The 27258-nt window shown below is 41.1% G+C and overlaps 1 protein-coding gene across 3 annotated transcripts in view; it reads left to right on the top strand.

Moving 5' to 3' along the window:
- NKAIN3 (sodium/potassium transporting ATPase interacting 3) overlaps window positions 1-27258 on the top strand; it is a 409270-nt gene that overhangs the window by 357178 nt on the left and 24834 nt on the right. For all 3 annotated transcript variants that reach the window (XM_032470214.1, XM_032470215.1, XM_032470216.1), the window contains exon 5: window positions 25186-25246. In XM_032470214.1, coding sequence (XP_032326105.1) covers window positions 25186-25246 — 61 coding nt within the window. The remainder of the gene's footprint in view (window positions 1-25185; window positions 25247-27258) is intronic.

Raw genomic sequence — 27258 nt, 5'->3', positions numbered from 1 at the left:
TCTTTATCAGATCTGTCTTTGGCAAATTTTTATCAACAGGTCTGAAGAAATATTTTCTTTACAAGTCTATAATTTGTCTACTCATTCTCTTGACAGTGTCTTTTACAGAAGAGAACATTTTAATCTTAATGAAACTCATCTTATTATTTCTCTAATGGACTGTGCCTTGGAGATTCTATCTACCAAGACATTACTATATCCGAGGTCACCTAGATTTTCTTCTATAGTATCATCTAGGAGTTTTATAGTTTTGTGTTTTACACTTAAGTCCATGACCTATTTTGAGTTAATTTTTGTGTAGAGTATATATATACACACACACACACACACACACATATATTTTTTTTACATGTGGATGTCCAGTTGTTCCAAAACCAACTGTTGAAAACACTGTCTTTGCTCCATTGTGTTACCTTTGCTCCTTTGTCAAAGATCAGTTGACCGTATTATGTGAATCTATTTCTGGGCTCTCCATTCTGTTCCATTGGATCTATTTGTCTGTTGTTTTGCCAAGCTAGGTTTTTTTTTTTTTCCTTTCTGTTTTATTTATTTATTTTTTAACATTTTTTACTGATTTATAATCATTTCACAATATTGTATCAAATTCCAGTGTAGAGCACAATTTTTCAGTTATACATGAACATATATATATTCACTGTCACATTTTTTTCTCTGTGAGCTACCATAAGATCTTGTGTATATTTCCCTGTGCTATACAGTATAATCTTGTTTATCTATTCTACAGTTTTGAAATCCCAGTCTATCCCTTCCCACCCTCCACCCCCTTGGCAACCACAAGTTTGTATTCTATGTCTGTGAGTCTGTTTCTGTTTTGTATTTATGCTTTGTTTGTGGGGGTTTTTTTGTTTTGTTTTTTTTTTTAGATTCCACATGTGAGCGATCTCATATGATATTTTTCTTTTTCTTTCTGGCTTGCTTCACTGAGAATGACATTCTTCAGGAGCATCCATGTTGCTGCAAATGGCGTTATATTGTCGGGTTTTATGGCTGAGTAGTATTCCACTGTATAAATATACTACCTCTTCTTTATCCAGTCATCTGTTGATGGACATTTAGGCTGTTTCCATGTCTTGGCTATTGTAAATAGTGCTGCTATGAACAATGGGGTGCAGGTTTCATCCTGAAGTAGGGTTCCTTCTGGATATATGCCCAGGAGTGGGATTCTTGAGTCATATGGTAAGTCTATTCCTAGTCTTTTGAAGAATCTCCATACTGTTTTCCACAGTGGCTGCACCAAACTGCATTCCCACCAGCAGTGTAGGAGGGTTCCCCTTTCTCCACAGCCTCTTCAGCATTTGTCGTTTGTGGATTTTTGAATGACGGCCATTCTGACTGGTGTGAGGTGATACCTCATTATAGTTTCGATTTGCATTTCTCTGATAATTAGTGATACTGAGCATTTTTCATGTGCCCATTGATCATTTGTATGTCTTCCTTGGAGAATTGCTTGTTTAGGTCTTTTGCCCATTTTTGGATTGGGCTATTTGGTTGTTTCTTATTAAGTCATATGAGCTGCTTATATATTCTGGAGATCAAGCCTCTGTCAGTTTCATTTGCAAAAATTTTCTCCCATTCTGTAGGTTGTCTTTTTGTTTTACTTATGGTTTCCTTTGCTGTGCAGAAGCTTGTAAGTTTCATTAGGTCCCATTTGTTTATTCTTGCTTTTATTTCTATTGCTTGAGTAGACTGTTCTAGGAGAACATTTTTGAGATGTATGTCAGATAATGTTTTGCCTATATTTCCTTCTAAGAGGTTTATTGTATCTTGTCTTATGTTTAAGTCTTTGATCCATTTTGAGTTTATTTTTGTGTATGGTGTAAGGGAGTGTTCTAGCTTCATTGCTTTACATGCTGCCGTCCAGTTTTCCCAACACCATTTGCTGAAGAGACTGTATTCCATTGTATATTCTTGCCTCCTTTGTAGAAGATTAGTTGCCCAAAAGTTTGTGGGTTTGTTTCTGGGCTCTCTATTCTGCATTGGTCTATATGTCTGTTTTGGTACCAATACCATGCTGTCTTGATGACTGTAGCTCTATAGTATTGTCTGAAGTCTGGGAGAGTTATTCCTCCAGCCTCTTTCTTTCTCTTCAGTAATGCTTTGGCAATTCTAGGTCTTTGATGGTTCCATATAAATTTTATTATGATTTGTTCTAGTTCTGTGAAATATGTCCTGGGTAATTTGATAGGGATTGCATTAAATCTGTAGATTGCCTTGGGCCGTGTGACCATTTTAACAACATTGACTCTTCCAATCCAAGAGCATGGGATATCTTTCTATTTTTTTAAGTTTTCTTTATTTCCTTCATCAATGGTTTATTGTTCTCTGTGTATAATTCTTTCACCTCCTTGGTTAGATTTATTCCTAGGTATTTTATTACTTTGGGTGCTATTTTAAAGGGGATTGTTTCTTTACTTTTTTTTTCTGTTGATTCATCGTTAGTGTAAAGGAATGCAACTGATTTTTGAACGTTAATCTTGTAACCTGCTACCTTGCTGAATTCTTTGTTCAGCTCTAGTAGCTTTTGTGTGGGCCTTTTAGGGTTTTCTATATATAGTAACATGTCGTCAGCATATAGTGACACTTTTACCTCTTCTTTTCCAATTTGGATCCCTTTTATTTCTCTCTCTTGTCTGATTGCTGTGGCTAGGACTTCCAAGACTATGTTGAATAGGAGTGGTGATAGTGGGCATCCTTGTCTCGTCCCAGATTTTAGTGGGAAGCTTTTGAGTTTTTCACCGTTGACTACTATGCTGGCTGTAGGTTTGTCATATATAGCTTTTATGATGTTGAGATATGTTCCCTCTATACCCACTTTGGTGAGAGTTTTTATCATAAATACAAACTTTTATCAAATGCTTTTTCTGCATCTATTGAGATGATCATGTGGTTTTTGTCCTTTCTCTTGTTGATGTGATGTTATTACATTGACTGATTTGCATATGTTGAACCACTCTTGTGTCCCTGGGATGAACCCCACTTGGTCATGATGTATAATCTTTTTTATGTGTTGCTGGATTTTGCCAAGCTAGTTTTGAAGAATCCTTCTTACCTTTTTTTGCACTCATCCAAACTATATTCAATATTTTAGCATGAATTTATCAGACAAGTGTGGTGTGCTAGCAATGAACTAGGACAAAGCCTGCACAGAAAAATAAAATAAAGTGACTATGAGATAAAAATTTTAAATCCTCTTAAACATTAGAAGAGGTCCTTCAAAGGACTACCAAGATAATGCAGTATATGAAGGTGATGAACTAGGGCTGCAGAGAGTAAATCCTGTGATTCTATCTAGGAGATAGCTATCACTTCCTACTGGTAAAATCTAACCATGATTGAGCTCTGATATGCACTTTTGTATAAATATTTTTTTAATGATTAAAAAGTAAAGAGGGAGAATTTGTTCCGGTTCTTGGAAATTAAGCAAAACAGCTAACGTGGTATGTCATTAAGAAACTCTGATATTGTGATTGATAAGAAATATGTATTTGGTCATCCCCATTTTGGGCACAGAGCTCCTAAAACTCTCAGAATTTCCTAAGTGATGAGAGTGATAAAAGTGTCTTTTATTATGTTATGAGGCGACTTTTAGACTGCACCTGAGGAAGGGTTGCTTGCGAGGAGAGCCAGCCATGTGATTCGAGAACTGGAACTTTCAGTCCCAACCCCAGACCTCCAAGATTGGGGGAGGTTGGAGTTTGAAAAAAAATCACCAATAGCAATGTTTTCATCAATCTTGCCTATATGATGAGGCTTCCACATAACCCCCCAAAAGTGGGATTCAGAACGCTTCCAGGTTTTTTTACACGTTGTGATTTAGGGAGAGTGGATACCGGAAGCAGCATGGAAGTTCCATGCCCTTTCCCCATACCTTACCACCTACGTCTCTTCCATCTGGCCACATCGGAGTTGTAGCCTTTTCTAATAAACCAATAATCTAGTGAGTAAAGTATTTCTCTGAATTCTGTGAGCCACACCAGCCAAATAAACAAACCCCAGGAAGGGGTCATTGGAACGTCCAGTGTAGAGCTAGTTGGTCAGAAGCCCAAGTAATGACTTGGACTTGCAACTGGCATCTGAAGGCGGGGGGAAGGGGGGTTCTTGTGGGCTCTGATGTTATCTCCAGGTAGATACATCAGAACTGAGTTCATTTGAAGGACACCCAGCTGATGTTGGAGAATTGCTTAGTGGTGTGGGGGAAAACCCAGTCATGGAATTGGTACCAGAATTCTTGGAGACTCAGAATAGACATGACATGAAATTTCAGGGACATCCAAGTTGTGCTCGGGAAGCTTTCATGGCAAAGAGCTTGGGATCGACCCTGAGACATGGCCAAGAGTCAGAGAGGAGCACTTGGGGAGCAAAGTCGGACACTGGTGTGAGTGTGGGGTGACATTGAATCAGGCCTGGGCTTGAAAAGAGAGAAAATGCATCTTATTAATATTTCCAGTTTCATCTTGAGAAACCACAATGGAGTGGCATAATGAAAGCTAAAATAATTTTGTTTCCTTCAGTAAGATTTTGGTTGAAATTAATATGCACTGTATATTCGCCTTCCCAATTTAAGTGTGATATGTTTTGGTGGCTGTAAGAATATTTATTTCAAACGTGTTCTTCAGTTGAATACATCTTCAGCTTAGCTGACAGTTCTGTCGGAATCCACATTATCCTTCTTGAATCCATTGATCTGAAGCAGCATTAAAGTGTTTTAATAACCCCTCCCAGAGGGATAGCAGGCCAGTGTTACTAAAGTTGTAAAAACACTGCCCTTCGAAGGGGATTATTGAAACATGTTTAAGTTCTGACAGCAAGTAAGTGTACTGACCACCGAACAGATCTTTAGCCAATGAGCATCGATAGTTGTATGTCTCTGATTTTCCCTTTGTTATCTAACTTGCACAACAATGAAGAGAGAGGTCCTGCAGGTGTTTCCTCACTCAAGTCCTCCGCCTACACGCAGGATGCAGGTGAAAACTGGCCATTCAGACCGTTTCTTCCTTTCAGCCGATGTGTGTTCCACTAGCTGTTTTCTGATTCATTGGAAGGTAATTTCTCTGCCCACAAGTAAAGTGTTTCATTTCTGCCTGTGCCTCTTGGACGATAGTGTAGAAGAAACAAGCAGGTCTGAAATGTATTCAAGGCAGTTATCATTCCAGTTGGGTTTCCTTCCACTCTGCCTGGAGCTCCCTGAAGCTGTCCCTGCTCCCCGCACATCCGTGTTTGCACACTCACCACGGAGTGAGACAGGATTTGAGGTTCCCTTCCCGGCAGGGCTGACCTGCTCACCCAGAGTGGAAGTGCATGGCACTGTTCTGGGCTGTGTGGTCTGTCCATCACGTCGCCACTCTCATCACTAGACGAAGCCCTTCTCTGCTGCTAGTTAACGTGCCATCTTACATCCTCTGTCCCTTTAAGATCGTTGGATGGCTTTATCCCTTCAATAGTTTATCCTTTGAAGACCACCAGATGGCTGTGATATTACTTTTTAATGCCAATGAGGCATCTGAGACTATCTGAAAGGGAGCAATGTGGAAGAACACGGTGACACTGGACCCTTCCGGAGGCCAACGAGCAGAGGAGAGAGGGGAGGTGGGGGACAAATTGAGCCAGTTTGACTTCACTGTTAACTATTGAAATACTACCCCTGTTAAGTCTTTGAAAAAGACAAAATTCCTTCCTTATTTGGCAGTTTGCATGGTGACTTAGCTTTTTCTAAAATGCAAATAAAATTTCTATAAAAGCCATGGTTTCAGCCTCAGGCACACCACCCCCTCTCTTCCTCCTTCTCTTTCTCTTTCTCTCCATCTCATCTTTCTGCTCCTTCTTCCTCCTCTTCTCCCTCTTCCTCTTCCCTTCCTCTCCCTTCCTCCTTCCATCTTCACACAGAAATATTCTTAACTGAATGAATTAGCAGAGAAAGGATGTCAGCAAAGTGCAGGCTGAAAACAGTTTGAGAATCTATCTGTAAGTGGAATAAGGCTTAAAATCCTTCTATTCGCAGGATTAAAACTATAGTGAAAGCAAAAATAACAAGACTAGGACAGACAAACACGTGTGGGGAAAAGGCTACAGCAGATTCCATAAGTGGCTTTTATCCATTTTAACAAGGATTTAATATATTTTAGTGGTTCTTTGTGACACAATCATTTAATTACTTTTCTGAGAAGAGACATCTCTAGGTATCATGTAAGGTAAAACTTTTCAGAATTTTTTTTTAAAAAACGGGGGGGAGAAAAAGCAGCACTGTACTCAAGATAACATTATTTCACGGTCAGAGCCTTGCATAGAAAGGTTAACATTTCAGACGACATCTGTAAAATCTCTTTCCAAATCCGCTTCCTTTCCGGCCCTAGATTAACTTCCCTTCACATCAGCACCATGGGGGAGGCTGGCAGGCATTTTAAAAACTATCATCATATTAACTGATGGGAGAAGCTGTTTCTTGAACTAATGAAGTGTGAGTAAGATTTATCTTTCACTTTCCAGGCTGTGGTTATTTGCCCCTTGTTGAGATGTTCAGATTATATGCTTGAAAATATAGATACAAATACACTGTCAAAGAAAATAAACAAAGCCAGGTTTGTCACTCTTAATTCAAGTGAAAATAAATTTAAACGTGAAGGAAGGAGATCTTAAAGATTAGGAGGGAAAGATGCTCTCATGGCAAAATCCTGGTTTCATTTGGTAAAAAGAACATTTAGGTACCAACTTATTCATATACATATATATATAATATATGTATATATTCATATATAGAGAGTCTTCTATTAGCTTCCAGAAATACATAAAAAATGGTACCGCTCCCTCCAGGAGTCTGTCGTTAATTTGGGAAGCTGAGACACACAGGCATAAAACAGGAGAGAAATGGTAATAAGGTGTATTGGGCAGTGATACCTAGTTCTGCAGGCCAGTTACCCGACTTACAAAATATAGGGGGGAACCTCTAACACCCAGTAGATGCCAGTCCAGCTTTAAAATGTACATTGGTGTAAACAGTTGGCTTAGTAAGAAGATAAATTGTGTGACTATTTCAGGCAGGAGCGGGCAATCCGCGCTGGGCTCTTGTACAGGCGGGACATAGTTCTAGGTGTGCCTGAGGCGTGACTCTCTCCAGACAAACGCAGACACTTGCAAAGGTCTGCACCGACTTCTGTGCTCAGGTCAGCTCGCTCACGCCCCCTCCCCACTCCTGCTCTCGGGCCGCGTTTTCAGGCTCCCGCATGCCCAGAGGATCAGGGGCAAGACTCACTCACATAGCTCAGAGGCCAGGCAGCAGGGTGTGGGGACCCCCAGATATCTGAGGCTGCTCTGTTTGGAAGAGCAGCAGCTGTTCAGGTGGAGCTGATTGTAGACACGCAGGACTTCAGGACCAATTGTTTTAAGGAAAAACTAAAAATTTTAAATTTTTTGTGGCATCTTCCAAAATAATCTTTTTGGCAACCATCTTAACATCTTAAAGAAGCATACCTGTGGGCTGGATGTAGATAAAGGACACTGGTTCATGGGATTTCCTCTGGGGATTCATTGCAGCCGGGAGGAGTCAGGGAGAGCCTGTGACATTTACTGTGCAGTATGAGTTACTCCCTGAATGAGTGTGTGTGTGTGTGAGTGTGTATGTGTGTACACAAAGATATACACAACTGGGGAAAGTAAAAATGGAGACAGCCATCCAGACACTGGAAAGATCTGTGATTAAAGTGTTGGAAGGAAGAGAAAATAAGGAATGTCTGGACAAAGAGAGAACTTTTCTCTAACTAGAGGAGAAAGAAGGTTGACTTTGTCATAAAAACAAAGCCCTGAAAAGTAAGTGGAGGTGTTTGTGTAAGCAGAAGATTTTTTAATGATCTTGATTAATTGCATTTTGATCGTACATAAAGATCTGTGCCTTCTAGGATATTTCCATAAAATGACGCTCCCACGGATAATCCAGCACTGCGTTAGATAGATTAAATTGTATCAACATCCAACAAAGACACATTAAGAATCACTTCTTCCTTAGCCCTTTACTCACTTGTTATCAGTCATAAATATGAATTCAAAGTCTTGGAGATATGATTTTAGTGGCAAAAATGCTGGAGCTTTTAATTATTTGGGTAGTGATGCTGACACAAAATTCTACAGAAGGCAAGATAGAAAATCAGAGCTGAGTGTCAGTTATGCATGCTAATTTCCACTCATGTACAAAAATCTGATTAAATTCATAAAATGCAGCTGGATCCACCTTCACCTTTAATGAAAAGAAAATACCATTCAAAGGGTGTGAAAACAGGGATGGAAAATTTGCAGTATGTTTTTCTTGAACACTCAAGAAGTCAAGTCTCTCACATTTCTATTGTTTCTGTTTCACTTTTTTGTTTTGTTTATGTTTTTTGTTATTATTTATTTGCACTTTTTGTTGTTATTATCTTCTTGAAATGGGAACTCTAAAAAGGACAGAAGGGAATACTATAAAATTTAAATTTTCCTCCTAGCCCCTGATAAATCTGGGTGTGTCAGTTCTCCTCCCAAGAGGCAACAGCCAATATCAGTTCTGTGGATAATTATCCAGAGATATTGCGTGTACACAGTACCAGCTCATAATCGAATTTAGCTACCAGTAATAGAAAGCCCAAATAATAATTATCTAGAAGGTAGAGATTTGTTTTACTGTCACCTAAGAAGGATCTGGAAGCAGGCACAGCAGACATATAATGGTAGCTCCATGGTCATTAGAGAATCTCTTTTAATATTTCTTCCTCATCCTTCTTGGGATGCAGTTTTCATCCTAAAAGTCACCTCATGATCACAAAATGGTAGCTAGAGTGAAATCTATCACATCAGCATTCCAGCCAAGAAAGAAGAACAAAAAGATGTGCTTCCCAGCAGTCAGCTCTCTTTAAAGAGCTTTCCAGAAAGTTCCACATGTAGTACTTCCCCCTAATCCTGGGGTATAAGTTCCAGGACCCCTGGTGGATGCCTGAAACTGCAGATAGACAAAACCCTGTATACGTGGTACCGTGTTTTCTCCTGTACATACGTGCCTGTGATAATGTTCATTTTATAAATTAGGCACAGTAACAGATTAACAACCACAATAATAAAATAAAGCAATTAAAACAATATATTTTAATAAAAGTTATGTGACTGTAGTCTCTCTCTATCAAAATATCTTATTGTATAAAATTACGCCTTTTCCACCTGAACTAAACCCTCACCGCACACTGTGGCTGTAACTTTTGCAGTTTGAGGCGCAACAGTGAAACCAGCACGAACTCCCTTCTCCTTCTTCACAGTCTCACAGGTAGACGTGTAGACGTGTCTCACCCCAGACCCCAGCAACCTCAGCATGGCTTTTTTTTTTTTCCCTTAAGTCAAGAAATTTCACCTTTTCACTTAAAGGGAGCATTTCACTGCTTCCCTTGGGCATGTCCGTATCGCCAACGTCACGACTCTTGCATTTTAGGGCCATTACTAATAAAATAAGGGTTACTTGAACACAAACACTGCAGTCAGGGGACAGTCGATCTGACAAGGAGTTGGCTTCTAAGCGACTAACGGGCAGGACACCCGCTGGACAAGGGAGGAGTCACGTCCTGGGCGAGTCGAAGTGGGGCGGCGCGAGATTTCACCTCGCTACTCAAAACTTATAACTTACAGATTGTTTATTTCTGGAATTTTCCATCTAATATTTTCGGGCTGTAGTTGACCGAGGGTAACTGAAACTGCAGAAAGAGAAACCACGGACACGGAGGGGTTACCGTCCTGACACATTGACTCCTTCTTGTACCGTCAGTCAGCGTTCTTGGTTCTTTTGCTCTAATCTCAGTACATTTCTGAGACTGTATCATCTCCCTGAAGCCAGATCCTGGCCCCTTTGCTCTCTTGAGTCAGAACAACCTAGACTAGTGACTGGAGGCAGGATCAGAGCTGATGTTGACTCTTTCCTGAAGTTTGTCTTGGAGTCAGCCCTGCCCCCTCAGGTCCCAGGCAGATCTTTCCCACCCTCAGTCTGTGCCAAGCCTGGATTGTCCTAGCTCATTGTCTTTTACCCAAGGGCAAGTCGACATAACACTTGCACAAGACCGTGCTGCTAATGTCAAAGGGTCGCTCATGGCCGAGCCCCACCCTTGACCTAGCCTTTCGGTCCGCTGTCACCATAGCACGCGCTGCTTCTAGGCACTGGGGCTGCTGAAGTCCAGAGGCAGCTAAGTGGCACTGGAGGAATGGATGGAGATGGGGGAGCCCGCAGAGCTTAACACTCACAGCCTAGTTGGAGCATAATGTCGACTCTCTGCGAGGTCGGATGGATAAAAAGTCCATTAGATTTGACAAAATGTAGACTGCTAACCTTTAAAAGAGCAATCTCAGCAGAAAAATGGGGCCTGAAGCCAAATCACAGTGAATTAAGGAAGGAATGAAAAGCAGAGGAAAGGAGGCAGCTGATAACAACATTCATTTCAGACATTTGTGGGCGGAAGGAAGGAGCTGTGAGACATCGCAGAATCAAGTGACATTTTTGTGAGATAAGGGAAAACTAAACATTTTGGAAGGCAGGAGGAAGAGAGTCTGTGAAAAGGAGATACTGGAGACAAACTCAAAAGAGCAAAAGAAAGATCTTTGCAAATCAAGATAAGAAAAGACATTAGAGGGACGGGGGTGATCTTTAAAGAGGAAAGATTCCTTATCCTGAGGTGCATTACGAATGAACGAAGGCATACATGGAGAAAGAAATGCAATATGGTGTGTCTGTGTATATATTAATTGGTTCACTTTAACAGTCTTACACTCAACAAAGTAAGAGGTAGGGATAAAGACAGTGTGGAGTTAGACTTCAGAGTTCTGCAGGATCAAAAATGTTTAGTGCAGGAAAAGTCAATGGAAGCAATCTCTTAATGTATTCTCGCTTGAAGAGATGGGAAACTGTGAATGAAAAGATAAACTGATTTGCCAAGATGGGTTTAACGGGATCTGGTGGCCACTGGGATTTGATGCCCAGTAGAAGAATCCCTGAAGGTCAGGAGCAAGGTGCGAAGCCAGAAATTGCCGAGCACCGGAAGTGAAGCTGAGGTCAAGGCAAGGCTGGGGGTGAACCTGAGGAGGGAGGTGAGGACCACAGTTGACGCTGAGGACGTTAGAAATCATTTTCTCTTATTTACACGGCCTGAGCACTGTGGTTCTGCTCTACTGTGTGACCCAAGAGTAGGGGCAAAAAATAGAAGAGCAGAAGTGATTCAGGATTGGGCTTGGTTTGGTCCATCAATGAGCAGAAATGGACGGGAGCCCAGGGCTGTTGGGAGGGCAGCAGGAAGCCACTTGCCACGGTGCCTCCATCAGTGGAGAAGCTCTAACGAAGCCAACTTCATCTTCTCAGGTCTTGCCCGGTGAATGCAGAGACAGTGCGAACTAGGTCAAAGGCATCGACCTTTGCAGACTGTTGCCTTGTGCTTGATTTCACGAGCTGTGTAACCTGATCCTAGATGTTGTGATCCTTCATTTCTTCATCCACAAAAGAGAGATGGTAATATTCACCTCACAAACATGTTGTGAAAGTTAAATTCTGAAGAACTTAGCACTGAGTACCTACTAACTACTCAAAATGTTGCTACAAATGGTTACCTTGGTCTCTTTTTCTAATGAAATGTCATATGCCCATTGAGATATTCTCGAGAATTCTCTGTAAGGAATAAGCTCATTCTCTCAGCTCAGCTCCCATCATGTAGAAAAGCAGAAAACTATCAAACGTAGGGAACACATGCTTTCCATCAGTGATTCTGTGGAAGAAAGCCTTGAGGGACCTCAAGCGCCATTTTAAGAAGTGTATTTTTAAAGCTCACTGAACACCATTCTCTCCCGCTGAGATTATGTGACATCAAAGCTCTTTGCCACCCAGTTTCTACCTTTCGGGGCAGAGTAGGGAGACCCAGCTTTAATGACCACTGAACCAGCCCTTAAAACCTTCCTCCTGGGATGTCCATAGAGTGAAACAGTTTCAGTCTGATAACTGAAAAAGCAGAACGGAAACAGGAAACCAACAGTCCGAGCTATTGTCGGCTCTTCTCGTTTTTAAACACCTGAAGTAGAAGCAGAGGTGCCATTTATTCTCACTCACAAAGAAAGCTGCAAAGAATGTCATTTTCTTATTTATGACTTTTGTGGGTACACTATGTCTGCAAAGACTCATGCAAAGTATAACTTAGGTTTTTAAAGCATCTAGAAATTTCACCAGTTCCTGGAGTATAATATTTTAATCCAAAAAGAAGTTAGTTGAAAAAATCGTTTTTAAACTACTGTCTTTCAATCTGACCCCTCCTACCCAGCCCAAATATCCTTTCTGATTAACACGCCAGCTGCCAAATACCTTCTGGAATTCCTTTCTGGAATGTGGTTACTCTTTGATGGAGGTTGACAATTGGACCTGAGATGTCTGCCTTGAAGGGGCCAACCTGGGACAGCCAGGGTGACTGAGAGCCAGCTCTGGCACCCCGGGAGCAGCTGCTCCCATGAGGATCGCACTGACCCACACCAGTAGAACACGGCTTTGTGTGAGACATTTAGATTGTAACAGTTTGGGTGTGGCTCTTACAACTCAGAGCCCATCCCCAACTTCCATAAATCACACGACTGGCTTTCATCAAGGCAGGAAACCAAGATTGCTACCAGAATGGTTCTCTAAGTTTTCCTTCCTGGACCTGGCAACTCTTTGATTTTTCTGAAAGATGAAGTTCCACAAATTGTAGAGCAGAAAACTTAACTCCATCCCTCTACCATCCTGCAATGGAATAGAGTCTTAAACACACTATTTGAGGATTCTTAGTAACAAAGATGTTAGGATCCCTAGAGGTCAATGTAGACTTTCTCACAGTAGGTCATACTGAATTAACCTTGTTGCATTTTCAGTCATTACTGGACTGTGCTTGGATCCAAATACAAGGTGCACCTGAATTTCAACAAAGCATTCAGTAATCAATTAAACTCCAGTAACAATGAATTTGTCTTGACCCTAACAGGCACCAGAATTTGAAGGGAAACATCATAGTCATATAGTTCTGAGATCATTCCAAAGCCATCTTAGAAAAGGAACTCTCAGGGTGATAAGAAAGTGGGTAACATTAGTGGAAAAATGTCTCCCTTCTCATGATTTCAGCATATTATAAGGAATAATGATGACTGTTGTCCATTGGATTGGAAAAATATCCAGTTTTAAAACTCCAGATAATTAGACACAAGCATCTTAGAATTATTTTATGCTTTTGACTCAAACCTGGTACTTATGCTTTTAAAAAATGCTTTTGACTGTTTAAATCATCATTTGAAAAGCACAGGGCATGCGGTGAGCAATGTATAGAGTAGACAGCACTTACTTCACTGAGACCATCCAGGGAGGTCAGATGGTCCATGACACGAGATCCCCCCACCCTGGACCCTGAGGGGAGGGTGGGTGACCTGCTGCACGACTGTGAAGTAGGTCCCAGGCTGCACATCTGCTTCACTCAAAGCTTCATTAGTTACAAAGGCTGGTGCATCTGGGCACCATGGCTGGTTTCTCACACAGAACTCCCTGGGGCCTTCCCAGAATGAGACCACAGCATCATCAGTCTCCTTCTGACTCTTGTTCAAGAAGGTGAAATTAGGTGGAATTGACTCCATATGCTAATTCAGCCAAATGGATCATAGCATCTGCCACATGTCACTAGGTGGGACTCTCAAAATGTCCCTCAAACAAATTAAGAAGCCTGTGAAAATTGGGGGAGGGTAATAGCTCAGTGTTAGAGCACTTAGCATGCACGAGGTCCTGGGTTCAATCCCCGGTACATTCATTAAAAAAATTTTTTAAGTCATTAAGGTTTTTTTAAAAATATTAAAAGAAGACTGTGAAACCCCATTTGATCACAGACAAGCAGACTTCTATTGCAAGATGTCTCCCCTCAAATTCAGTAGATACTCCCGAGCAAAAGAACGCCTGTCTTTCGTTTGGGTTCTCCTGAGAGCCATAAACCCTGTATGTCCGTGTACAACTCCATCTGCTGCAAGGGGCTGAGACATCTACTGAGGTTACATGACTGTCTGGATGGCAGAAGCAGTGTCCACAACAGACAGGGCTCCAGACATTGCCATTTGTTAATGGCCCCTGAATAACCCCATTTCTGACTGAGCCAGGTCCTCGGTGAGAGCAGGGGGCAGTGGAGAGACATGCAGATCTGTATGCGGGGCAGTGCCTGGCGGCCTCAGCCTGGGGCTCGGAGCACAGCTGCTCTGCCGTCTACTGCCTCCCAGTGGGTGCTCTGGGGATTGCAGTTCTCAACACATAATGTTTGGAGACACACATCCCACTGTTGGGCTGCGTGGTCCAGCGGCCAGGTGGCTTTGAGTGCATATTGGCAAGACTGTCTCTCCTGAGACCAGAGGGTGCTCACCCTTGACCCTGAAGGCACAAAAAGAGTCAATATTCTCTAGTAAGCCAGGGAGCAGATGGAAAATGAGTCATCAGAACAAGAGGTCTGAGTTGCTAGAGAGTGGAATAAACAGCTCAAGATGGGAACGGGGACAGAGATGGAACAAGCAAGTCGGAGGCCAGTCCGAGTGGACACAGGCGGAGGGCTCCTGCCGAAGCCCAGCTTCTACTACAGTTACCTGGACCTGACTCCTTCAGAGGGTCAGGGATGGAGGAGACAGAGCTTGGGGTAACTTGGAATAAGTCCCCATCTCCACAAAGACGGGTATGCTCACCCACGAACTTACCCACCACCTTCCGGCACCATCACAAAAAGAAGTCCGTATCTTCAAACTACACTTATGTTCATCTCACAGTTACACTATTCATTTTCAGCTTTACAGTGAGGATTGTAACGTGGGTAAGAACTAGAAGACATTTTCCTTCATAGAAACATCTTTCTTCAAATTACCTTGTAGCGCAGGTACTATGACCCTACCAGGTTTTACACGGTAGCATTGCAGAGTTATTGAGCTTGGCAGTGGACACTTGGAAAGGTCGCAGATGAAATGATCAACCTCAAGAGGTCGGGTGGCTGGTTGGTTGGTTTGCTCTTAGTCCTCCGTGACTCCATGCGGGAAACGCGCGGAGAGCCCCGCCCTTGGCAAGTCAGAGTAACGTTTGTGTCCTCTGAGCTGGCTTGTGCAGCGTCTGCATCACAAAACCCTGTCGTTAAAAAGCTTATCTTCCTTGGTAGAAGCCAGCAAGCCATTTGTTTTCCATTTTGACTATCCACACAAGTGCTTCTCATACACATCAGGGTAATAAATCCCCGAAGCCCAAACAAACGCGGTGCTGTTGCTGCTGTGCATTTTTATGGTCATCGCGGAGAAAGCAACTTATTTCCATATTCATTGATTCATTTGGAGCCCAGGGTGCCAGTGGGACTCTTAGGACAGGGAACCAAATGCCTTCAGATAATTTCAGGCTTCACTTGGCGAAGGACACCTTCCATAAACAGACATAACTCTAATTCTGGATTCCTGAAGAAGCAGGAGCAGCTTGATTAAAAAACAAATAGGTGAGGAATTACTCGGGTTACGAGGACACTGTCCCCAGAGTGATCCAAATACATGAGAAGCCAGTGTCTCCTCGGACCTCCTCCCCCAAGGATCCTGAGACCCTAGGCTTCTGTTCTGCCAGGCACACAGGAGAAAACAGATGGATGTGGGTGACAGTTGCATGAAAAGGCCCTCCTGGGAGCCACAGAGAAAGCAATGTGTCCACACAGCACTGTGCGATGAGACCGTCCACCTGCTGCCTGTTCTTCAGTCTCGGAGTTGTTTTAATGACTCCCTGCAAAGGAAGGATCTGCCCGCCGCCCAGCCCAAAACTGGGGGTGAGCCACTGCACAGAGCTGACCCCTCACCCCTCCTAGTAGAGGGAACCAGAAGATTCCCAAATTAGCAACCATGTGTCGCACATCTGGACAGTCTGCTGTCTGTCATCCTGATGTCTGAGAGGGCAGGCTGCATTTGGACTTGCTGCGAGGGCTGGAGCACTACCGTTCCTTAAAAAACCACTGTATCTCTTCAATCAAGTGGCTGGAAAATGATTATCCCATCACATTGATTCTCCTCTCCTCAGAAAAGGCAGCAGCAAGTATTCAGGAACTCCTGTAGCTATTTTTAACGTACTTCAAAAGTTTGATTTCATACAGAATCAGCCAACAGTTAACTCATAAGTGACAAGAGCCTCGTGTCCCAGTATCCCTTTCTTTCTGCATGTTTGTTTCATCCATCCGTCTAAGATGGGACAGTCATTGTCTTGTTCTCATGTTTGTTATGTGATCCAGGAGGTGTCAAAGCAAAGCAGCAAAAATCTATGGAACTTACCGAGTCAAGGGCTACTGCAGCACGTGAGCAGAGCTGGCTGAGGGGCACAGGGACCGTGTGGGAGTTTCTGCATTGCCACCGTGTTGGAATTCTGATATTCACCCACTGTGTTTCAGCCAGACTGGTTTCCCTGCCTCGCTTTGCTTTGGAATACCTTGCTTCTCATCATTTATTCACCCAAAAGCATCTAATGAGTACCTTCTTTGTACCAGGTGCTGTGGCAGGAATGCAAAGTGGCACTGAGAAAGAGTTCTCACCTTGAAGGAGCCTGGCAGTGGAGACAGGCAGGCAGAGGGATGTGTGCAGTCATGGGAGCCGTGTCTTCCTCGTGGAATGCAAGGCTGGACCAAAGTCAGGGAAGGCGCAGGGACCCGGGCAGGATCTCAGAGGATGTGGCCACTCCGTCAGCTCTCTCAGGAGGGTCCTGCTCTCCAGGATCTACTGGAAAGATAACCAGCGCACATACAGGCAGTCCTGGGAACTGCCATTAGAGAGAGAGCAACACGGTGTGGAGACAGTTCAGACAAGAGTCGCAGCCATGGGGGAGGTCGGAGCAAGTGACCTCAACAACAGGGCTGAAAGGATGCGAGGGTTTGTGCAAACAGAGATGTGAGAACAGGTTAGGGGGTCGTGGGCAGGCAGAGAATGGGGTGTGCCCAGGGAGCTGGAACACAGGCTCACAGCAGACAGGAGTGAGAAAAGTCTTGAAAGCCAGGCTGAGGCAGGATAATTGAGGGCTTGGAAGCAGACAAAACGCGTCTGTGTGCTGGGGAGGGGAGGATGACGTCTGTTCTCCATTGCCCCAGAATGTGAATGCAAATCATGTTTTAAGAAAGAGTTTATTCACATCAGAAAACAAACGTGTTGTAGTCATGCCCAGTTTTAAAAACGAAACCAAATACACAAAAAACCTCATCTTTCTCCAGATTCTGTTTCTTTCCCTATGCCCCGTTTAGGCAAAACTCCTGGAAACAGTTGTGGGGTTTTTGTTTTGTCTTTTTTTAGGGGAGGAGGATGCGGAGGAGGTAATTAGGTTTATTTATGTAATTATTTTTTTAAATGGAGGCCCTGGGGATTGAACCCAGGACTTCGTGCAGGCTGAGCACGTGCTCTGCCACTGAGCTATGCCCTTCCCTGAAACAGTTATTCACCTCCTATTTTTCTCTTGAACCCACTCCGATCAGATTTTTGCCCCACCCTGCATCAAAACAACTCCCATCAGGGTCACCCATTTCCTCCGCTTTGCTCAACCCAGTGGTCAGTAACACGGTGCTCCTTGCCCTCGGCCTTGCACAGTCCTTTAGGGAGGCTGATCGCTCTCCCTGTCTTGTATCTCTTTCTTGTATAGGTCTTGAGTCAGTCCTTTTCAGTCTCTTTTGCAGGAGGCGGGGCTTCTCTCCAACCCCCAAGTGTCATCTTGTTCCAGAGCTTCATCCCTGGATCCCTTCTCTGCCTTCACTCACTGACTTAGGGATCTAGTCCAGTCACGTGGCTGTGAGTGCCATCTACAGACACACAGATGACCTCCAAATTTATCATTGCTCTTTACCTGAGCAATTTCTCAGAGTTGTGTTTTCAGCAAGCAACCTTTAGGGATGAGGTAACTGCTCCCCCACCCCACCCCTGACAAACAGGAGGCTTGCTTCCTCTTGCTATAAAAGTAGCTCAAAAAAAAATCATTATAGAGATTTAAAAAATATTTCAGCATAGCGGGTTTTTACAGGTAAAATTACAAGGCGAAAGAGTATAATGGTTTTTGCCAAATTGTTCTTCCAAACGTAGTATATGAGAATATCTGACACCCTAACACACACCCACAAAAATAAAAAAAAAAGATGCAAAATTGGGTGACAAAATGACTTTCTTGTAATCTTAGTGTGCATTTAATGTATGACTGATGTCTGACATCCTTCCACAGTTTGTCAGTTTTCTTTCTCTCTCTGTGGCTAGATACTTGTGTTCCTTGCTCATTTCTCTATTGTTTGACTTTTTCTTGACTTAGAGAAATGCCTAAAATGACCCAACGTTTCTCTCGCAGAACACAGCCCACCGCATGCGCAGGGCTCCATCGTGGCCCAAGGGCCGCGGGGACACAGCAAAGAGGCATGAGGCTCGTGCTGGTTTCTGCGCTGTGAATGGTGACATCCTTGTCTCCGGCCAGCGCCCATGAAAGGCCAGCAGGCTGACCTGTTAGCTTACAAGCGGAGTGAAACCCCAGACGCTGCACAGCTCTGGACGTGAGGCAGCCCTTCCTTTTTTATAAGCAACGTAACACCTTAACCCAAATAAATTACATACGGAAGCTTTCTACTCACAGACGTTCCGCTTAATGACTTTCCTAGGGACCTGACCCTGCACAGAGCCCGGCGTGTCAGCCTCTGCCTGCCTCCCGGAGACAGCTTTGGCCGAGACTTGTACAAAGTCATTTTGGACTTGAGAAAAAATTAACCAACAGAAAGCAGTTTAGAACCTGTGGGTCAACTAGAGAAACTTCTGTCATTCCTTACGGATTCTCTTCAGCTTTAGGGCTTCGCTGTTGGTGTGAATGCCGGGAGGTTTGCGAGAGCAGTTGGAGAGTTCTTTCTGTTCAAGAATCCTTTTGGCTTCCCTCAGACCTACAAACTCTCTCACCTAAGTTTATGCTGGAATGAGCTCCTCTCTCTGAAATCCCTAAATGGGCTCTTCTTACCCATGCATGTCACCCCAAACTGGTCCCTTGAGACACTCATGCTCTTAGGGATGACTCATTTTTTGGATTCATTCTTACTAAGACCCACAATTAGCAGGACACACAGGCGTGTGTCATCCTAGCATCTGCATGTGTGAAACCTGATTCCCATCAATCGTTACACAAGGCCTGCGGCCAAGACAAATCAGCCTTAAGTTCGGGATCTGCAGATACACACTATTATATATAAAATAGATAAACAACAAGGTCCCACTGTATGTAGCGCAGGGAGCTATAGTCAACACCATGTAATAGCCTATAATGAAAATATGTAAATATATGTATATATATATGTGGGTCTTTATATTATACATATATACATAAAACTGAATCACTGGAGTATACCAGAAATTAGCACAACGTTGTAAACCGACTATACTTCAATTAAAAAAAAAACGAATCCTACTTATAAAAATGAATCCATCCCTTCACATAAAAGGGTGTTGGAATCTAATCTTTTGCCATTTGCATCTATTTAACATATTGAAAAAGATGGAATCTATGCCCTCAGAATTTACAGTACGGAGGAGAAAATTGTGTAAACATTATCACTGTAGAGATGGACGGCTTTAATGGAAGAGAAAAAGGGTGTCTTTAAAATGAATGACTCTTTCAAACCCTTATTTAAAGCAGACGTAATCAGGACTATTACCCTGCTGTTATTTATTTTGTGTGTCTTTGCTATTGGCAAGAACGCATTTTATTCCATTTCTTGGAGATAAGCAGAAAGCCACAGGGACTATTTCAACTCATATTCTGGGAAACCAAGAACTACTCAACAGTCAGCCATCTACAAATTAGTGATTAACATGATGTCTAGACACGTTCTCATGAGAATAACATTATTAATTAAACAGCCAGTTTGTTTAATCATGATAGCAAAAGTAATTTTGGCCATAAATATTTTATTAGAATACCAATCAATAAAGCAAAAGTAAAAGGATATATTTTAATTAATTCATTTGTTATAATATTGAGATTATGGCTGGCAAATTCTGTTTGAAAGCCTGGACAATGATCTAATATTTCTAGGATGGCATGTCTTTATCTGACTGTTTCCAGCTAATGGCATTGTACATTTCAGTTACTTGGCCAAAATTCCTTTCTTTTCATCTATCAAGATATTATTAAAGTCCATTAGTAAACAATTGGACCTGACAACTTTTCTGTTGCTGTGCATTGCGCTGTCATTTTAAAACTGGTTGGTCCCACATTTCATTAACAACAAAAAATTCACTGAACAGGGAAGGGAAACCTGGTGTCACTATAATTAAGAAGCTGATCTTACTTTCCATTAGTCAAAAGACTCATTTGGAAAAAGAAAAATAAACATATTGACCAACTATCTTCAGTACATAGACAATTAATCTTTTCAGAGTTAACAATAATTTCAAAATAATCCATGGTCCTAAGACACAGGGAAGAAATACAAGATAAATGAAAGTTGAGTAAAAACATACTTTAAAAAGATTATTCAAATGAGCTGGGCCCTTTTGCCTTTATAAACGTACATCCGTGATCATCTTCTTACGCAGTTCTAACTTGCTCAGTGTCTCATCCTAACCCCAAACCTCTCCCTGAATTTCCACTGCACTTACTCAAATGATGAGATCAGGGCTACCTAACTCACATTTGTTCTTTAGTGTTAGCCATCTGGTCAACCCCTTTCTGTTTAACCTAGAAGGAAACTTGTATTAGAATCATTAAAAAGTTTGCCACGCACACAAAAATTTTATCTTATATGGGTTGCTTAGATTTGTATCTTTAAATGTATAAGTAAGTCACAAAGCAATTTACGGGACAGCCATTAACAATGACTATTTTCCAGACATCTTATCCAGAGGAGAGTGAGGCAGACTTAGTTTTCAGTGAAAACTTCTCTCTCAGGATGGGATTTTTTCAACCCTATCAAATTAACTCTACATATTGATGTTTGAAAACAGTGCTTCAACATTGAGTTGACTGAGTTTGCTCTCAAGGGTCCTTCTCATCAATCCTCTGGCCTTTCTTCCAGTAAATGCCAATGAGCCAACCAGTAAATGCTGATGGACCCAGCGTGCCAAGTGGAATGAGCTAATATTAGAAGACACCAAAGTACGTTCCCTGTCAAAGAGGCTAATAATATGCTAATCCACACTTTAGACACCATTGCCACCTTAAAAGATAACAATGAAGACAAAAGAATGATTTATCTTACTTCAGATCAACATAAAGGTGTAGGTAGAAGTACTATATGTTTTTCTAAAGATTTGTAGTCTATTAGGAAAGTAGAAAAATAATATTCATTGTAGTACTGAGCTATCGTGAAGGCCTTAGCTTTTTTCTAAAAAGTCCTGCGGCACTCAGTCAAAACATTCGGCTTATATATGTTCATGCATAACTGAAAAATTGTGCTCTACACTGGAATTTGACACAACATTGTACAATGATTATAAATCAATCAATCAATCAATCAATCAATAACATTCGGCTTATCTTTCACCTACTTAGATGAAAAAATAATGATTTGCGAGATTTAACTTATGTGCTAGGTAAGTAGGTTTACAGATTATATAGCCTAGTTTTCAGAAGACTAATGCTCAGAAAATGATCGTGTAGCTTAAAACTTTTCCTCCAAGAATCAATGGGTGGAAAATAAAACAAATTATGGACACAGGCATGGAAAAAAAATTTTTTTTAATGGCAGAGCTGACATGTACCCTCCTCCTCATATAAAACTGTCGGCTACAGTACAAAGTGGAAACGATGATGATCTAATGAAATTAAAGAGACAATATCTTCAAAATTTAAATTGTCCAGGAAACTATGTATTTGAGATCAGAACTGCTTGAAATAATTATGTTCTGCTTGTCGATACACATTTATGGCAAAGGTGTGAAAACACAGACTAGAGGTGCAGACACCGGATTTCTGAGAGTAGTTTTCTCCCCAATATTAGAAGATGGCATTTCCTGAGAGGAACGGATTAATGTGCAAAGTGACTTCTCAAAGTTTCCTTTCAAGTTGGTTTTTTTATGACCTGCATTTCCCTTTATTAATTAATGTCAGATAATCATTTCTGATATGGTATACGATTCAGCAACCTTGTGGGTCTGCAGACCCTCGCTGGGAGGGAGGGGACGGCAAATACAACACTAAGCCTTGTCACAACCTTACTCATACTCAGAAGTTAGCCTGAAACTTTATTTTGAAATTACTTTTTTTGTTTGTTTTGATGGACTGTTTATTTTATTTTTTTAAGAGGGAAAGTTTCACAGGCAAACACTACCAATGACAGGCTGGGTTTGAGCCCCAGTTCTGCCTCTCACTAGCTAATTAAATTGGGTGCCCGTCACTGGGTAAGTCACTGAACTTCTGCTGCCTTTGTTCCCCCATCTCTAAAATGAGATCATCACAGCAGCTACTTGCTAGGTTTCTTTTGAGGGTTATGTGGATTATTATGAGAAGAGCTTAGAACACTATTCAGCACATGATAAGCAAATATGCATATTAGCTATTATAAATGTTCTTTCAATTCCAAGAACTTTTTATTGCATTTGTACTGTGATTGAAACAGGATCTGTGTTGATAATACTTGGTTCCACATTCATGTCTCTGTAGTTCTTTCTTTTTTTTTTAATCAGGATGCTATAATTTTACTTCATACATTAAAACGTAAATAATTTCTTCAGTATCACTTCTCCTTCTTCACTGTGTTTTAAATTGTGCAGAGGTTTACAGAGAACCTAAAATACAAGTTCACGGATGTGGTAGGCAGAGTAATGGCCCCTCAAAGACGTCCATGTCTTAAGCTCCAAAAGGGAATGAATTAAGGTTGCAGAGGGAATTAAGGTTGCTAATCAGGTGACCTTAAAAATGAGGAAATTATCCTGGATTATCCAGGTGGGTCCAATGTAATTGCAAGGGTTTTTAAAAGTGGAACAAGGAGCAGAAGAGGGAGAACCAGGGACATGGCAGCATAAGAAGGACTCAGTTCAAGGTTGCTGACCTTGAAGATGGAAAAATGGGATCATAAGCCAAGGAGCACAGGTGTCCTCTAGAAGCTGAAAAAGACAAAAAGACTCCAGAAGGAGTGCTGTCCTGCTAACACCTGGGTTGTAGCCCAATGAGAACCGTTATCAGACTTCTGACCTCCAGAACTATAGATAATAAATCTGGGTTATTTTAGTCTACTGCATTTGTGGTCATTTATTACAGCAGCATCAGAGTTAATACAAGAAAGTTCTTGAGTTACACACACACACACACACCCCCCCTAAGATAGAGTCTGCTAAGAAACCAGAAAGTTATTTGTTGGCAGATGCCTTCCAATATACAGTTTACTAAGAAAACACCCCTCAGTTATGAAGCCATTACTATCACTTGCTGAGATAAAGAGGAAAAAAAAATTACAGCAAATATAACAAAGGCTCAGTATACAAACCCCACAAGGATTCATACAAATTAACGAAAATAGCATGAAGTTAATAAATAGAAAAGGGACTTCTTCAGATAATTCAGAATAGAAAAAATATAAGTGGGTAACAAAATATGAAAATATTCCATGTGAAATATAACTATTGCAAATGAAATAAATGAAGAGCTGTCATTTTGTCTATTATGCTGGCATATACTTTTTAAATGAAAAATCTTATGCTACTAAGGCCATGACAAAGCAAGCACTGTCATTCTGTGCTATCGTAGGATAAAAGATAAAACAAACCTTTTGAAAAGCAATTTAAGAATGTGTAAAAAAGGCATAAAATATTGATGGCATCTCTGGAAATCAGAAAATCCAAACTATAGGAAAGGCATTATTATTCATTATAATAGTATTTATAATATAGAAACTTGGAGAACAACTTTCAATAGTAGGAGATTGCTTAAATGCATTATAGTAACTTTAAATTGTGCAAATTTGGGTAGCTATTAATAAGCTTCTGATAAGTATTGACTTGGGTCATAAGAACGTAACTGGGATATTCACCAACTATAATATAAAGGACTGGGGAAAAAATCCCTTAGAAAGTTCTTAGTTATAGGCTCATGGGCCATCTCTTTCTTCTCTATGCAACTGGTTTATGGAATGAACTGGACTTAGTAGAATATCATCAAAAGGCAATTTTTATTCCTTCTCCTACCAGCCCTTCAGTTCCATAGTCATAGTTTGTCTCACCCTTTGGGTCACATTTCAGGCAGAACCTGTAGGTCTTTTGGTCCCTCGTAGATGTTTAAAAGTCCAGCCCAGGCCAGTGCAAACTCTCATCCACTTAAAAACTCTCCTCCTCAGCTTGGGTCTGATTTCAACTTGCAGATGTGCAGGGAAGAAGGGCAAGAGGACAGACTTTATACCTTATTTTGAAGTATCTATTTTTCATCAAAGTACTTGGAGTAATTTTAGACTAGACTAGATTCATGGACAAGTTTGTCCTCCAGAAATTGCAGTGTCTCTGGCTCCATAGAATGAAAGTCATCTTCTCAGCAGAATAAGTGCAGAAAACAGTGGGAAAAACCAGAAAGTCTCCAGCCTAGCCCTTGAATTTATTCTTTTAACCTTTAGTACCAGAAGTGTAAATTATCTCTTCTCTCTCACGTTATGAGGAATGACCTGAAAGATAATGCCTTTCTTTATGATATAATTAACAAAACAATTTAGCATTTAAAAAGAGTGTATATTCTCAGAGCATTTTAAATAATTAAGTAAATGATTGGTATTTAATTTGCAATGAACATATTTTGACTCCCTTTGTGGTTATTAAACATTAAAGCAGTTGTAATAATAATGAGGGTTGCTACAAATTGCTCTATAAATAGTCAAAACTTTAAAATATATGTTCTGAATAATCTGTGGTGATTTTAAAATATAAAAACTGTAAACCCCAAATCAAAACCTAAGTGAAACATCTACAGTTTTTCCCATTTCTCTGTACTGTTTTAGAAAGCTATTAAAGCCAAGTAGAAATGAAAAGTTTCTTTAAAACCACAGCTGTTCTTTTAAAACATTTAAGTAGCATAAAAAATTTTAAAGGTTTTTTTTTTCCTGTTACAAATTGATGGGTGATACTGCTGTGTGTTCTTCATCTGTTGGTTACATAGGCTCTCTAATCATGGACACCTGTCCTAGATTTTTAAGGTGTTTTTTTTCTCCTTTGCAGTTGGTTGGTTTTGTGTATGCCTGTTATGTGATCAGTATTTTCATGGAAGAAGAGGACACCTGTAAGTACTCCTGTGTCTACCTGTGGGGTTATTTTAGATGAGATACTGCTTCCACAACTAACCGTTACAGGGCGATGAAATCGTTTCTCTTTGGCATTTTAAATGATTGAAATCAGCGTAGTAAAGTTACAACCAGACACTCGTAAGGTACACTGCTCACAAGTAAGGTGGCACTAAGTATGAAAGTTCTCAGTCCAAGGGGTGTGGGAGGATGCCCAGAGACACAGACGCTGAAAACCTGCTGTTGTATCATCTCAGTAACTTTTCATCAGAGACTAAACTTTCTTCCAGGTAGAAAAATGAGAGTTGTTTTATCCATCACCAGTTGTAAGCATGCTGGCTGCAGAATTTTGAAATCTGACTAATAACGATAACATCAGTACAACAATATATTATGCCAATGGCTACATGTCTGTAAATGACATAAAATGCCCCGAGAAAATGAAAATGACAGCCTTCAATGAAAGATGTTAAAAAAAATAAACAAAAAAAACAACAGTTGCTGGTCGGGGAGGGTATGGCTCAGTGGCAGAGCACGTGCTCAGCACGCATGAGCTCGTGGATTCAATCCTAGGATCTCCTCTAAAAAAGAATAAATAAATAAACCTAATTAACTCCCACCCCCCAAAAAAAGAGATGCTGAAAAAGAATTAATGGAATGATAAAAAGCTAAGTAGTCACATTTTAGCAGAACACTCAAAAAAAAAAAAAAAACAGACAAATTACCTGAAGTTATATGGTGGAGATTTAGCAGCACAGGTTAACGGCTGGGGTTTACTGTGCATCTGGTAATGCATAAGGCACTTCCTGGCACAACTCCATTCTGGGCTAGTGTGATACTACAGAAAATGTTTAATTTGCTTTTTAAAAGTAAGTTATTATTAGATAAGCAAAGCACACCCAACCATCCCAGGGGTTTGGTTCTATCGCTGTGATTACGGTCTGGGTTGTAAAGTTGACTCTTTTTTACAGAATGAAGGTAAGTGTCTAGCCAGCCATCACAACTTCTTTCTAGAACACAACTCCCAAAGGATCTGGTGAGTGCTTGCCTACCAAATAGGAACAGTGTCTGGTATATGACCTGGAATCCAGCTGACAATGAGGATTTATTTAAGCAACTGAAAGAAATAGTAAACCTTGAGATGAAACTCATCAGGCAAACATACCCCATCATCTCCTTTGTGTTTGCTTGGCGGTATTTTTTTTTAATGCTAAATGAGCTGGAAATTTTCTGGCATTTCAAAAGTGCGATTGTAATGACAACCCTTGTGACTATGAAGTTGACTTCGGAAAGTGTGTTTTCAGGTATTCCATTCGTAGTTCCACAATCTGACAAAGTTAATGTACAGAAAATCAGCAATGTGCTTCCAACGCACGGCTAAGACAGCCTGAGCAGCCAAAAACCAACCAGCTGAGGGTGAGCCTGAGCAATTTCAACTGGAATTGGGACCTAAAGAAAAGGACTAGAATTGGGGCTAAATAAATACTTCCACCAAAATGACACACGGATGGATAAATCCCCACTGAATACCTTATCAGGCACTTTCGAGTAGGTACCTAAAGGGTCCTCTTTCTCCTCCTCCTCACTGAACTGGTTGGAGGCTCTCAAACGATGCTAATGCTTCGTCCTACCTTATAGTGAGAGGGCAGACGGATTCATCAATAGTCTTATTTTTCTCTAGTAGAATAAATATATAAAGGACTTTCCTTGAGGTTTGTGATTTTAAACAAAACTTGGAAATACAAAATGACATGCAGAATAAAAGGCTCATCTAAATTGGGTAGAAGGTTTTTGACCTTCTATCAGCCTATCTTCAGAGTAATAATGTCAGTGTATGTGGATTGTCTTGTTACTGGCAGATACTGCAGTTTCATTGACTTTACAGTCTTTAAGTAGCTTAAGTTTCTCCATAGAAATCTCTGAATCAGCTATTTCAATGCCCATCAAACCGGCATTGAAGCGGCTGCTGGCAGCCTATTCTATTACTGGTTTAATTCTAGTGTTTGTTATT

Source organism: Camelus ferus, chromosome 29 (assembly GCF_009834535.1).
Source record: "Camelus ferus isolate YT-003-E chromosome 29, BCGSAC_Cfer_1.0, whole genome shotgun sequence".
NCBI lineage: Eukaryota > Metazoa > Chordata > Mammalia > Artiodactyla > Camelidae > Camelus > Camelus ferus.
This window is presented reverse-complemented; position numbering and strand designations above follow the sequence as displayed.